Genomic DNA, 13,263 nt, shown 5'->3' with positions numbered 1-13,263 from the left:
GAGTGGGGGGTTTGTAATTAGGTTTGTGACAGTTTATTATACTGTAAATTATTCTGCTTTTCAAAAAAAAAAAAAAAATTACTCGTATACTGTAAATTATTTTCCATGACTTTGTTAGACTAATTAATCAATTAACAAGTTAGGAGTTCAAGTCTCAATTAACTACGGAGTATCACTAATAATAACTTCGTAAACTAAAAGTTATCATAAACACGATTATAGCACACCAATCACTCGTTAGGAGTTTTAAATTAGTTAGCAAAATGTGTATATTTGGATCATTAAGAGAACACATACAACTAACATGACCGTTTATATGTAAATTTTTTTGAAGAAAATAAAGAATTGTCTGATCTAAATTAGACTTGCAATTCTGCATACCATTTTTGGTTAACTTAGCCTTCCATTAATAACTGCAATGAACTGGAAAATGTATCTTTTTACCAACTAGTATTTGTAAAGAGACCTTTACAAGGTCAAAAGTAAAAAGTATTACTGTTTCGTTGCAAAGTTGTGTGACGATAACAAGACCTTAAATATTCTTTTTTGCTTCCCTTGATATGCTTGACATCCCAAAACTTTTAAAGTTATAAACGCCAATGTTTTTTTAAATGCTAATCATACACCACAATATATTACTGTACTCTATATGCTTTCACATCCAAAAACTTCGAAAGTAATACGAAAAATGGCAAGTTAAACTACATTTTATTTTTTGAAGACCTTATGACCGTCTTTGGTTCGAAATATCATTTTAAACCATCAATCACTATGCCTTTTATTTACCTTGAATTTGATGTACGAACGTTCAATGAACAATTATGAAAACTTGTAATAATACTCTCTCCAAAAATCCAAGTTCAACAACCCTCAAATGAAAGTCGAATCTCTCTATTTTATAGTTTTTCCTGAACTCGCGCCTGCACAATAATCTTGACAAATCTTGCTGATTGCGCATAAAATAATGCGCAGAATGGGCCTTAACACACTTTTTTAGCCGCACAACGCTTAATACGATTTTCATATGTGTGACTACATATACGATGAAACAGTTTACCACTTTATCCTATTGAAGCATATAAATACCGTTTCCATATATTTAGTGAACTTCTATTTGTAAGTCTATCGTAACTACTTGGGTATGATTGGGTTTATGGTGTTAATAATGTTTAGTGACCATTCCTCATGCGGATTAAATTTGATGCTCGGGCTTGTTTACTTTACTTTACTTTAATGAACTTTTGGGCCTACTTAGACCCGCTGATGAATATATTAAGAATAAGGCCCATTTGTTTTTCACTTAGCTAGAAGTGTTCATCGGTTCGGTTTTCGATTTAATCGATTCGGTTTATTCGTTTTAACTTCTAAAACCAAACCGAAAACTGAATTTAATTTGGTTCGGTTTCGGTTCGGTTTCGGTTCGGTTTTGACTTTTGAATTTGGTTTTCGGTTCAGTTTCAATTAAAAAAAAAAAATGAAAATGAAATTTCATCATAAACTCCTTCAACAACACACGTAGCTATAAAATATGCAAAATTATATGATAGACACATATTTCGTTAAATTGATAATTGGCCTTAAAAAGGATTCAAAAAATAAATAACTTTATTAAGAGATATTAGAGAGTAAAGAATGATCGACTTGAACAAAAGATAGGACTTAAATGGTTACGTTTAATGGTGTGTAGTGAAAGAAATTAATGAAAACGTGAAATAGAGGATTTAAATAGGATTTCAATTCTAACTAAATACAATTTGACTAGAAAAGTTGAAATATGTACTCAAAAATCATATGTGGTACATATATACAATTAGTTATACAATTAGTAATAACTTAATATATAAATTGATATGCTAGTATCGGAATTCGGTTTTTTAATTCGGTTTTCGGTTAAACCAAATTCAGAATTTTCAAAATCGAAAACCGAATTCAAATTTGATTTCGGTTTTGCTCGATCTGAAAACCGTTTATTAAATTCGGTTTATTTTTTTCTGGTTTGGTATTCAGGTTAAACGGTTTCAAACCAAATAATGAACACTACTACACTTGGCGAGTATATACTAAAATATATTCATATAGAACTTTGTTTTTTTTTCCTGCAATTTAAACGTTTTAACATATAAAATAAATACTAGTAAAGAGAGATTGGTCAACATGCTCTCAATTCGAAAAGTGTTTTAACAATATTCCCTCAAACAAACGTAATTGCAAAAATACCTTCTGACCACGCATCAAGCACCATACATGATACGTGCTAGCTCGTGCTTGGCGCGTGTCACCGAGCATCTTTGCCGATTTTACAATCATACCACCCAACATGTAACGACCCGACTTTTTCGACTTGCTTTTATGCCTTGTATTTTAGCGAAACTGCGTATTTGTGCGTACTGTGTTACTTTATTACTCCGGAACCTTGGCACACGTGTTTTATATTCATATATACTTAAAAACGTGCCCTGGGGTATGTAGAATGCTTAACTTGTCCATTGGATGCTTTATAACCGTTTGTGTTACTTGCCGTTACGAATAAACCGCGGACTGCGCGCACGTTTGACTTTTGTCGGAACCGGAACTTTTGGACTGCGAAATATTAATTATTATTTTCTAATAATAATTACCTGGGCTTTTGGATTCTTAATTTTATTTATTTAATTGCTAAAGCCCAATAGTTAGTCTTGTTGGACTTTCTACCTTGTTGGCCTCAAGCCCACCCTACTCTAGCTAGTGACCCAATTAATTAGCCCAAGTATTATTACTAGTGGTCCATAATAATAAATAAATAATAAATAAATTAATTAATGAGTCATACTAGCATAATGGATAAGGTTTATCTAAATGTTACATAAAATTCTAGCAAAAGGACACACTTTAGACACCATTAGCCAAAAAGCAAGTTTTTGTCTCCCCCTCCCCCCTCTAATGCCGTCCACCACCACCACCATGGTCTTGGCCACCTCATCAATCCATGTGATCTTCATTTGCCTATAAATACTAGCCTTTAGTCCCTCATTCCAACACTTGATCATTTTGGCTTTTCACACACTTATTATTTCTTTCTTTCCTAGCTTGTAAGTTTTTCTTTTCCTTCCTCTTTTCTTCTTAAATTCGTGTACATCATCATCATTATGTGGAAGATCAAGTTCCTTCTAGCTTTGATCTTACTTATATCTTGTTGATTCAAGCATGAATCTTTCAAGAACATGGAAGATTCAAGCTTTTTAGCTTGAATCTTCATATCTTTTGTAGATCTACTTCTTTTATACTTTAATCTTTCTATTTTATGATAAAGATTCAAACTTTTGTTTGTAATCTTCATGCATCTTCAAGATCCAAGCTTTATGCTTCAAGATCTTCAAGAACAAACAAGATGCAAGCTTTCTAGCTTGGATCTTCATATCTTTTTGTTAGATCTAAGTTCTTTTTGCTTTGATCATGTTGTTTTGTGAAAAAGATTCAAACTTGTGTTTGTTATCTTCATATATCTTAAAGATCCAAGCTTTATGCTTCAAGATCTTCAAGAACACTTAAAGGTTCAAGCTTTCTAGCTTTGCAACCTTGTAACTTGTGTGAAATGGATCCAAGCTCTCTAGCTTAGGGTTCCATCACCTTATTTGACTTAGATTGTGCTATTACTTGTTGAATTAATGTAAAGTTTGTAACTTTAGTTGTTATTGTGAATTGAAATTGTGTTAAGACTAAGGATATGATGTAACCTTGGTTCATCATCCATCTAAGACTCATGAATGAGTTGTGTTCTTACTTGGTCTTAACATATTGTGTATTGATGGTGAATCTTGGTCAAAAATGATGCTAAACCATCAATGAGTTGTACACTTGAAGCTACAAGCATCAAGGATGAGAACCGTGATGAGCATCAAGCACCAAGAACCCCACCGGAGCACTTGTCCACTGATTTTCGTATCTGATCAGACCACTTGAGCTACTGGAAAGTTGATTTTCAATTAGTTCGGTTCGAGTAGATGATATTCCGTTTAGGCCTCGTCTTAATCCGAGTTACGGTTTAGGATTTATGGCCCTCCGATAGTCACTACACCCTATTAACGTTGTGCTGAAATTTCTGACCTACTCGCACTTAAACCGTCGCCACGGTCAAACGAAGATGATTTAGGTTCTGAAAATTGGTCAGATGTTAGGGGACTCATATACGGAGCCATAGCCACTGACCATGCGTCTTTTCGATTTACGTAGAGGTCGTATCAGCTGACCGAAGTCAGCCTATTGTTTCGATCTCTATTCTCGTCAAACTTACTTAGCTTTTATGATGATGAATGATGATGATGATGACACTTAAACTTATTTTATGCACTATTAGAATTTATAAAGACAACCTATTGACCTAGTAACATTTGATTTAGGTTGACGACCTTTCGGACCGACTTACTACCTGCGTACTTTCATTACCGACTTTACCGCTTTTATCAGTGTGAGTTATAGCATCCCTTTTTACCACTTTTACTATTTTTGGGACTAAGAATACATGTGCTTTTACGTTTTACATACTAGGCACGAGTACTTAAACTTTATATGTGTGTGGGTTATACAACGGCATAAACTTTCCCCTTAGCACGGTAACGTTTAGTCATTGGTTTTTGAACCGGTGAACGCGAATCTTAGATATGGATCCATAGGGTTTGACATCCCCACTCGGGCTAGTCGCGCTAGCATTTAACGGGTGTTTAATACTTCGTGAACATACGCACTCGCCAAGTGTACTTTCAGGGGGTTATAAACGTTAAGTCTAGTTACCGGGTGCCCACGGTTATGCATATACTTTTCATACTGTTTTGATACGCTGTTGCAGCACTGAAATCTCGTGGCCTATCTTACGTTACTATTACAACTTAAACTATAGCTCACCAACATTCGTGTTGACTTTTTAAGCGTGTATTTCTCAGGTGCCTAGAGGTTTATTGCTTCCGCTTTTAGACTTGATGTCATGCTGTTTCACTTGCTGTCATGCTGTTATTGAATTGCTGTTATGGACCTACTGTACTAGTTATCCGCTGCATTGCTAGAGATGTCTCAAATTATGAAACTTATGTTTTGCATTCGTAAACTTATGTTATTTTGGAACAATGGTTTGTAATAAGTCTTACGACATGTTATCTTTTGTAAAACGCTATCTTTTTATGAATGCAAACTGGTTTTCAAACAGCATGTAGTATTCAACCGTGTAAAGATCCTGTTGTTGACGAATCGTACACGATGGTTTTGTACGGGGCGTCACACAACACACATCACGAAACCGCGCCACACACAATGCGTGTTGGTTCGTGCGTGGTGCGTGTTGGGTGGCAAGCTCGGATATTCAGGATATGATTTTCTCACATTTTTTCTGATTTTCTATTTTCATTATCAGATTTTATGTCTTTAAACGTTCTTGATTCTAAAGGGGAAAATTAGTCCCGAACTAGACCCAAATTTTAAACGTTCTTGATCTTATCTATTTTACACATCAATATATAGATTTTGGCTCAATACCATCATCACCGCCACTTCCTCGTTCATTGCCATCACCACCCTCATCACCACTACACTCCAAGCTACACGCATCGTGCGTGGTGCGTGATGCGTGGTCGGGGACATTATTGCAATTTTGAAATTTCAGGGGCATACTGTTAAACACTTTCGAATATGGGGCATTTCGACCAATTTCCCAGTAGTAAATTATTCAATATGATTTATTCTGGACATATGTTATATATCTAAAGCGATGACTTACATTCAGAACTTAATGCGAAAAAAAAAACAGATAATATTCGCGGTTGGCCACTTGGCCGTTGGTTAAAGACAAGAATGGACGGGTGAATTTGGTGATACAGTTAGAAAATATAAGACAAATTATACCATAGAATATTCAAAGTTTCTACATTTTTAGGTATGAATTATCAAAAAAGTTGACATTTTTAGGTCTTTTTTGAAATTTGAACTTTTCATGTTTGAATGAAAAAGAGAACTTATATTCCCCTTAATATAAAAACCAACACAATGAAATGAATTTTAAGCATTCCGAATCAACCGATGCAAATAAGCATCATTCAGACGAGAACAACGGTTGAAGGTAGAAGGCCAAGAGGGGTACCCGCTCTACCTGCGAAATTCCTTTTAGTATGATATTGATAAATTTTATGGGCAATTTTTGTATATGCTACTCTCTCCCATGTTATTATTTTCGCCCCCATATTGATATCTACAAGTTCCACCACTGAATGACAATCAATAATTTTGTGTAGCAGAACTGAATTCAACACAATAAACTCAAAACATGCTAAAAGCAAAAGACTTTAGGATAACCAAAAAAAAAAATAAAAAAATGTAAGAGACTGAATATCATGAAGTCCCAAAGCAGGAAGAATAGAAGGTATTCACTGAATCATCAGTTAGCTCAATCCATCCAAATTTACAATCAAACAAAATTTAAAATGTACATTAATCAATTTTTACAAGAATTTATTCTTTAAAAAATCAATCATCTTCTGTTCTGTAGCAATAAACTTCATCTGCTTCTAAGACGATTTCTTTCCAGATAACAATCCCTTTACATATTCAAGAATTGGTGTAGGCCGAAAATTATATGCAGTTGCACAAGAAAGGTATACACAAGACAGAACGACGTATACTTTGAACCAGATCGATGAGAAAAACGTAAGGTATGCAAAAACAAAAGTAATAGCAATCACTAGCACACAATTTAGCAAGCATTTGATAGTTGAAAGATCTCCTTCTGTTCCTTGATTCGGAAAATGGCCTTGAGCGATGAAATCTGAAAGCAGTTGATCTTTAAGATGAAACGTATTTAATAACCACGTGTTGCACTCGATTTCTGAAGATGGGATGTTTTCAAGAACAATGCGTCGAACGTGGACGTGAACTTCTGAAGGTTCAACACCGAAAACATTGTCCATGAAAGTTGGGCACCGATTCTTGTATGCTATTGTCACATCATACACTGAGAACAACAAAATAACAAAAAAATGTTAGAACATAACAAGCACAGTAATCAGTTTCTAATGTTTCGATACACATATTTGACTTACATATTATCTTATAATTTTTTTTTCCTACTTATTGGCCGGAATCTCTATCCGTCGAATAGAGAGGAATGAGTTTCTCTACTTTTGAAATTTGTTTTCACTCTGAGTGGAGAAAATGACTTGTCTTTATTCTCGGATAGAGGAAGGATTGTCTACATCGCACCTCCCCCATACACCACTTATGTGGTATTGGGTTTTGTTGTTGTTGTTGTTGTTGTGTATTATCTTATAATTTAATTGTCAAATAATAAGTTTATCACTATCAGAAGCATATTTGTAAGAGCTTTTTTGTTTATAAAATAAGCAATTTTAAGTATTTATTATTTCTTAACAAATAAGTAGATAAGCAGTTTTCAAAAGGGTGTTTGTTTTTGCTCATATGTTGTAAAAATAAGCAATAAGCAGATACACATCTAGGGGAGTACTCGGTCAAACTCAGTCAAACTTGGCCAAAACTCGGGATTACTCGGAAAATCGTCCAATGTCAAGATTACTCGGAAAATCAGTGAAAATTGGTCAAAACCAGGTCAAATCGGTCAAAATCAAACTTGGTCAACATCCGAGTACTCCCTAAAAAGTCCCGACAGAGTACTCCCCGAGTAGTGATTTTCGCAACCTTGAGTGGATACGAGTAAATATTTTACCTGCATCGAGGGAGCCACGTAGGATTTCGACACAAGAATAGAAACCTCTTGTTTTGGGAAGCAGCACATTCTTGAGTACAGGCAATTCATTTTCTGCAGCATATTGTTGACTTTTTATGCACTTTTTTTCTCTGCATATAAAGTGCACACAAGTTATCAACAACGGCAATTCGTACTATAATAAACACTTAATTTCAATATATAACCAATATTTTTTTTAAGGAATTACGTAAAATCGGTTCCCTCGGGGAAAACAGCGAGCCATAACGGGTCCACGGGATCAGTAAAAGTCGAGAGCATTTTACGCATGATGGTTTCATCTACTTCCCATTTTCTTTCAACTGAAATGAACTCAAAAACATGAAACGCCCAACCGAATATCGGTAACTTCATCAAGCTGCTTTTAAGTACATATTTGATAAACCCTAAACTACCCTTTCTCAATGCAAGATCCCATAAGTACATCCAATCGACTTCAGTTCGATGATTAGCGATAATTAATACACGTTCTCTTTCGGGAACAAATTCACCAGAAAAAATAACTTTTGTCTTGTTGATCTTTTCAAACAAGAAGGGCCATAAAGCTAGCCATAAACCGAAAAGGAACGATGCAGACTTTCTGCTATAATGTACGCTAAAAAGACGTAGAAAAACGGCAATCACGGGGCTAAAATAAACCATAAACATGAAGGCGGTTGAAAGGTAAACAAATAAGCATGCCAGACCCCTTAAAAGCCTTAGTGGAGTCAACGAGTATTGTTTTTTTAATCCGCCGTTTATGTCCGAGTTTAGGGGCTGGCAAGCTTCCATCTTTCTCGATTTTAGCTCGAAATGTACGACTTTTTGCAGCTGCAGCTGGCAAGTATCTGTCGATTTTAGAGTATCGACAGATCTACATGCCCAAAACAAAACTAGGCTATGACAAAAATCTGATACGGCATAGGTGTGAATTCAGACTGGAGCTTAATTAGCTGTTAACAAAAGATACAGCAACTCTCAGTCAATTATAATAGTCATAAATCAATATCAGAGAGGCTATAAATCATAAATGACATTCGAAGCATATGACCTAGCCTTTTTTTCGGCGTAAAATAGAAATATAAATTAAGTAGATCTGAAGATCCAAAAGAGTTACAATTGATACAGATTCTGAATCTGATTGAGCAGATCTTACGATCTACTTTCAATGCGTATTGAACTAACAATTGGAAACTAATCCTAGAATTTTTATATTGTTAAAAAAAAGAAGGAGATTCACAAAAAGAGTAAAAAAACAAGCAAGTTACCTCAACATGTTTGTACCATATACAAATAGCAAGAAATCTATTACATTACAAAAAACTCTGTACAAATTTAGATTCAACATGTGAATTTTCGTTTAGTCAAAACAATTAGCACTGATTTTAAAATAATATAAGCTATACCGCTACCAATTTCTGCTATAAGCTTCCAATTTCAGCTACCAACTAGTTTCAACAAATATACCCTATGTAAGCCCTTTTCTTACGAATAAGTTGTACTACCTTGGGATTATTAAAACTTAAGCATTGTAAGCATTCGTACTACTACTACTACTACTACTACTAGGACTTCAACTACCATTCTTAATGGGGTCCTATCCTAATTTGGAATATGTGAATTATTAGAAACCGAAAATTAGTTGAGACTACTTGATATGACTACCAAACAATGTACTAAGTAAAGTAAACTTAAGATGTCGTCCTCGAATAGCCATTTATAGCTACATAGTAGTACATACTAACCTACCTTGCTCTGTAGTACCCACAAACTAGACCATTATAAAGTAATTGTATTGTATATTTCTAATATTACATGTAACGATATCTCAACTTATTCAAATACTAACAAAGTAACAATCTTTCAAAATTTTCTCAACATGGTCCCCATTTGCTTAAATCTAAATCAATATCTATATACACAAACTTAAAAATTTCTTAAAATTGAAGAAAAATACAATCTTAATTCCATCAATAAAGAAACATACAACAAAATTCAACATAATAGCGATGAAATTAAAGCAAAGATTTTTACATCATATGTTTCATTAAAGTTAATAGATGTATGAATTTCAAAGAAAGCTATGAACACAAACAATAATTGTAAAGTAAATCTAGGGTAATTGACTAAAAGATAAGAATTTAAAGATCGAGTAAACAAATCATAATACAAAAAAGTTTTATACATATAGGCGTATGAAAACGGCACTTAGGAATACATACCGAATTAAATGAAGGATACAAGATGATTAATTTTGTATGAGGAATATACGTGTTTTGAATTGAATCGAGAGTCAAATATTTTGTTCTGTTTTTTGTGGGAGGGAGACAATACAACAGTACCCATTCACGACTAACTTACAAATTGGTCCTTAGACTATACAAAAAATTACTATATATTGCCCTTAGGTTTTGTCTATTGACATTTCTCATCCACAGTTTATGTCGTAATATTCCATTCATTCATTACTAATTTAATGTTAAGTCATAATCTCAAAAGCTATTAACTTAATTTAAAGACTAGTTCAAATAAGTTATTTTAAGAGTTTATATTTTATGAGTTTGAATTTTTTTATTTTTTTATTTTTTATTTTTTATTTTGGAAAAGCATCATATTAATACTCAAAACGAATGTACAAGGAGGGCTAGAAGCAAATGAAGCAACTAGCCGAAGATCTGCACAAACTGTACAAGATCACGAAAATATACTAGGATCCTAAGCTAGAATCCTAAAAATACAAAGATCGCGATTATGTAATAATCTCTTGCGGGTTATGAAGCCAACTATGCCACCCAATAACTACTTTTTTACACCTCTTCGTAACTCACTCATAACTTTTCACTTGAATTTCACAAAGTGCAAATGGTGTGTTCCAACATTTGTTTTTGAATACTTTTTTATTACGATTTTTTCATATGAGATACGCACACGTCTACTCTGCCGCTTGCCAAATTTTCGAACCTATGGATGTCATCGCAAGGGTATTGTTCCCACGAAAAGCTTCACCATCACTTAAATTTGAGACGCCATTTAGGCCCCACCAATCATACACTTTACTTCAAACTTCAAAAGCATGATTACAAAGAATAAGGGAGTGTCAACCGACTCCAAACCGTCGTCACAAATCGGACAATGGACGGTATGAAGGTCGACACCCCGTTTATCTAATTCCAACAACACGGGAAGTCTCTTTTTCCTAGCCCGCCAAATAAATACCTCAAACTTTTTTGGAACCAAGTTATAGTTCTAATAAATTTTCTTTCATTTTTTTTATACAATTATAAAGCAAAAACAATTTCTTTCATACAATGGTATATGCTTAATGTTTATTTAAACTTCTAAAAAATGAGTTTAATTGTCGATAAACTCTCGTTAACTGATCACTCAAATACATACATAAACTATATTTAATGTTTTATTTTTCATTTTTTGAGTAAATAGTTTTTGATGTTAACATATACTATATATATATATATATATATATATATATATATATATATATATATATATATATATATATATATATATATATATATATAGGTAATTCTTTTAATTTTGTAAAGCTCTTTTAATCAGAGAATATTTAAAACTTAAAAGTAACAAAGCTGACAGTTAAAAAGTTAGTTGAATAAACAGTGCATGTAAGGGAATATTTAGGGACCATTTATATAAATTACTTTCTGAAGCTTCCGAGATGCAGAACAAAACAAAGTAACTAACAAACAAACCACAGCCAACGAAATTAAAAGTTATATAATTTTTTCTTAGATATAAAAAAAGGCCAAATCCGATATGTGTGAGTTACTGAGTTATAGTCCGATGTACCAGACGTACACGATAAGAAAAGAAAATCATTTCTTAACTAAACGGCAAAAGTTTCGATATACTACATTGTAGACCCTCACATTCTTTAATTCCTTAATAAACACCTAATGACCTTTTTAACAACCGATAATGTAGTTTGGTTGAATACTTGAATGCAACCAACGAACACAACTTTATCTTAAACTTGTACATGGTTATTATAAATAAGGTCGTTAAGTTTTGAGCAGACCTTGTGGATTAGCGTTTCATTCGGAAGGAGCGAATAAAGGATGAAAATTAAGTGGGTTCATCAATAAAATTTCAAAGCTAATTATATTTGAATAGTACTTTGGTGATTGTTTACTTCTAAAAATCATAAATTTTAAACTACCGAAGCTTGGCTTGAGTGGTATGGGGTGAGATCCAACTTGGGGTACTGTCAACTAAGGTTCGATTTCACTCCAAGCAGGGAGTTTCCAACCTTTGATGGTACTGCTAACATCAATACGATTTGAGGTCTTTGAGGGGTTTCCCAACCTTCGATGGTACTGCCAACATCGTCGCGAATTGGGTTCCTCCTAACGCTTGTGTGGGTGACAAATGAAAGCATTCGATGTCGGTATCGCCTTTAATAAAAACCCATAAATTATATATATATATATATATATATATATATATATATATATATATATATATATATATACGGTCCTATCATTAAATTTAGTTGCGTCAATTAGGTCATATTGGGATAAATATCAGATGAATATTGTATAAATATGCATGAAGATCAAGAAAGGAAAAGTCAAATAGTCAAAATTCACATTTCACAACTCTCTTGATCTCTTTACATATCAGTGGCTTGCACTGGGCTCACACACTAACTAAGAAGCCTCAATGATCTATATATAACCTTCATCTACAGATCACTCTCTGAGGCTAGGAAACTCGTTCTACTCATTTCCAGGGCTTCAACATTCTTCCCCATGAGATGAATGAGTTTCAAACAAAACACCCTATCTAAAAGCATACATAATTACATCAAAAAGAATTAATTATCACTAACTAACTCCCCCCATGAATCAAGTACGCGTCATTGAAGTAGATTTTGAATCTTGAACTTCTTTGATTTTCAATGGTCTTTGAAGATCACATCACTAACTTTGTCACCGTTGATTGTTAGACAACAACATCATCTTGACTTAGTTGTGAGATGTCTTTACCTTTCACCAACGCGTATCTCCGTTGATTGCTAGACAACAATCTCCTCTTTAGATATTCATTGTGAAACAATGCAATTTGCTTGACTTGAGACGAAGTGTCGAAACTCTTGAAGCTTCCCCAACAAAGTACATGGGCTCTTCTTTCAAAGTCTCGATCAATTTCTATTTGACAGCATGATCCGAAATGGCTATTGGTTTGGTAACTTGATTCGAATACTCCCCATATGATTTTGTTGGCTCTCTCGGTAGTCCGAACAATCACTTAAAGAACTCCTTTGAATCTCTAGCTCCCCTCAAATAAGCAATTCTTTCTTTGAAGTCCGAGTCCTATATCGTACATTTATAGAAATCATATGTATAACAACCATATACATTTCTCCCCAAAAATGATGATTATATGCAATATAGCATCATTTACATGTGGTTGATGTAGTTGGTAATCCCCAAAAGTATGTAAATTATCGCGTATGGAAAAGCCGAGAATCACTCGGTATAGGAAATCCGATAGCAATATCTTTGAAC

At 33.8% G+C, this 13,263-nt stretch overlaps 1 protein-coding gene across 1 annotated transcript; it reads right to left on the bottom strand.

Moving 5' to 3' along the window:
* Positions 1 to 6,364: 6,364 nt before the first annotated feature.
* LOC139892311 (probable 1-acyl-sn-glycerol-3-phosphate acyltransferase 5) lies at positions 6,365 to 10,022 on the bottom strand. The gene is made up of 4 exons (XM_071875369.1): positions 9,940 to 10,022; positions 7,929 to 8,670; positions 7,700 to 7,830; positions 6,365 to 6,970 (listed from the first exon to the last, which is right to left on the bottom strand). The coding sequence occupies exons 2-4, from the start codon at positions 8,507 to 8,509 to the stop codon at positions 6,528 to 6,530; spliced, it is 1,155 nt and encodes a 384-aa protein (XP_071731470.1). The 5' UTR covers positions 8,510 to 8,670; positions 9,940 to 10,022; the 3' UTR covers positions 6,365 to 6,527.
* Between the last annotated feature and the right edge of the window lie 3,241 nt (positions 10,023 to 13,263).

Source organism: Rutidosis leptorrhynchoides, chromosome 2, assembly GCF_046630445.1.
Source record: "Rutidosis leptorrhynchoides isolate AG116_Rl617_1_P2 chromosome 2, CSIRO_AGI_Rlap_v1, whole genome shotgun sequence".
Lineage (NCBI taxonomy): Eukaryota > Viridiplantae > Streptophyta > Magnoliopsida > Asterales > Asteraceae > Rutidosis > Rutidosis leptorrhynchoides.
Note: the sequence above shows the minus strand (reverse complement) of the source record. Positions and strands in the feature narration are given on the sequence as shown.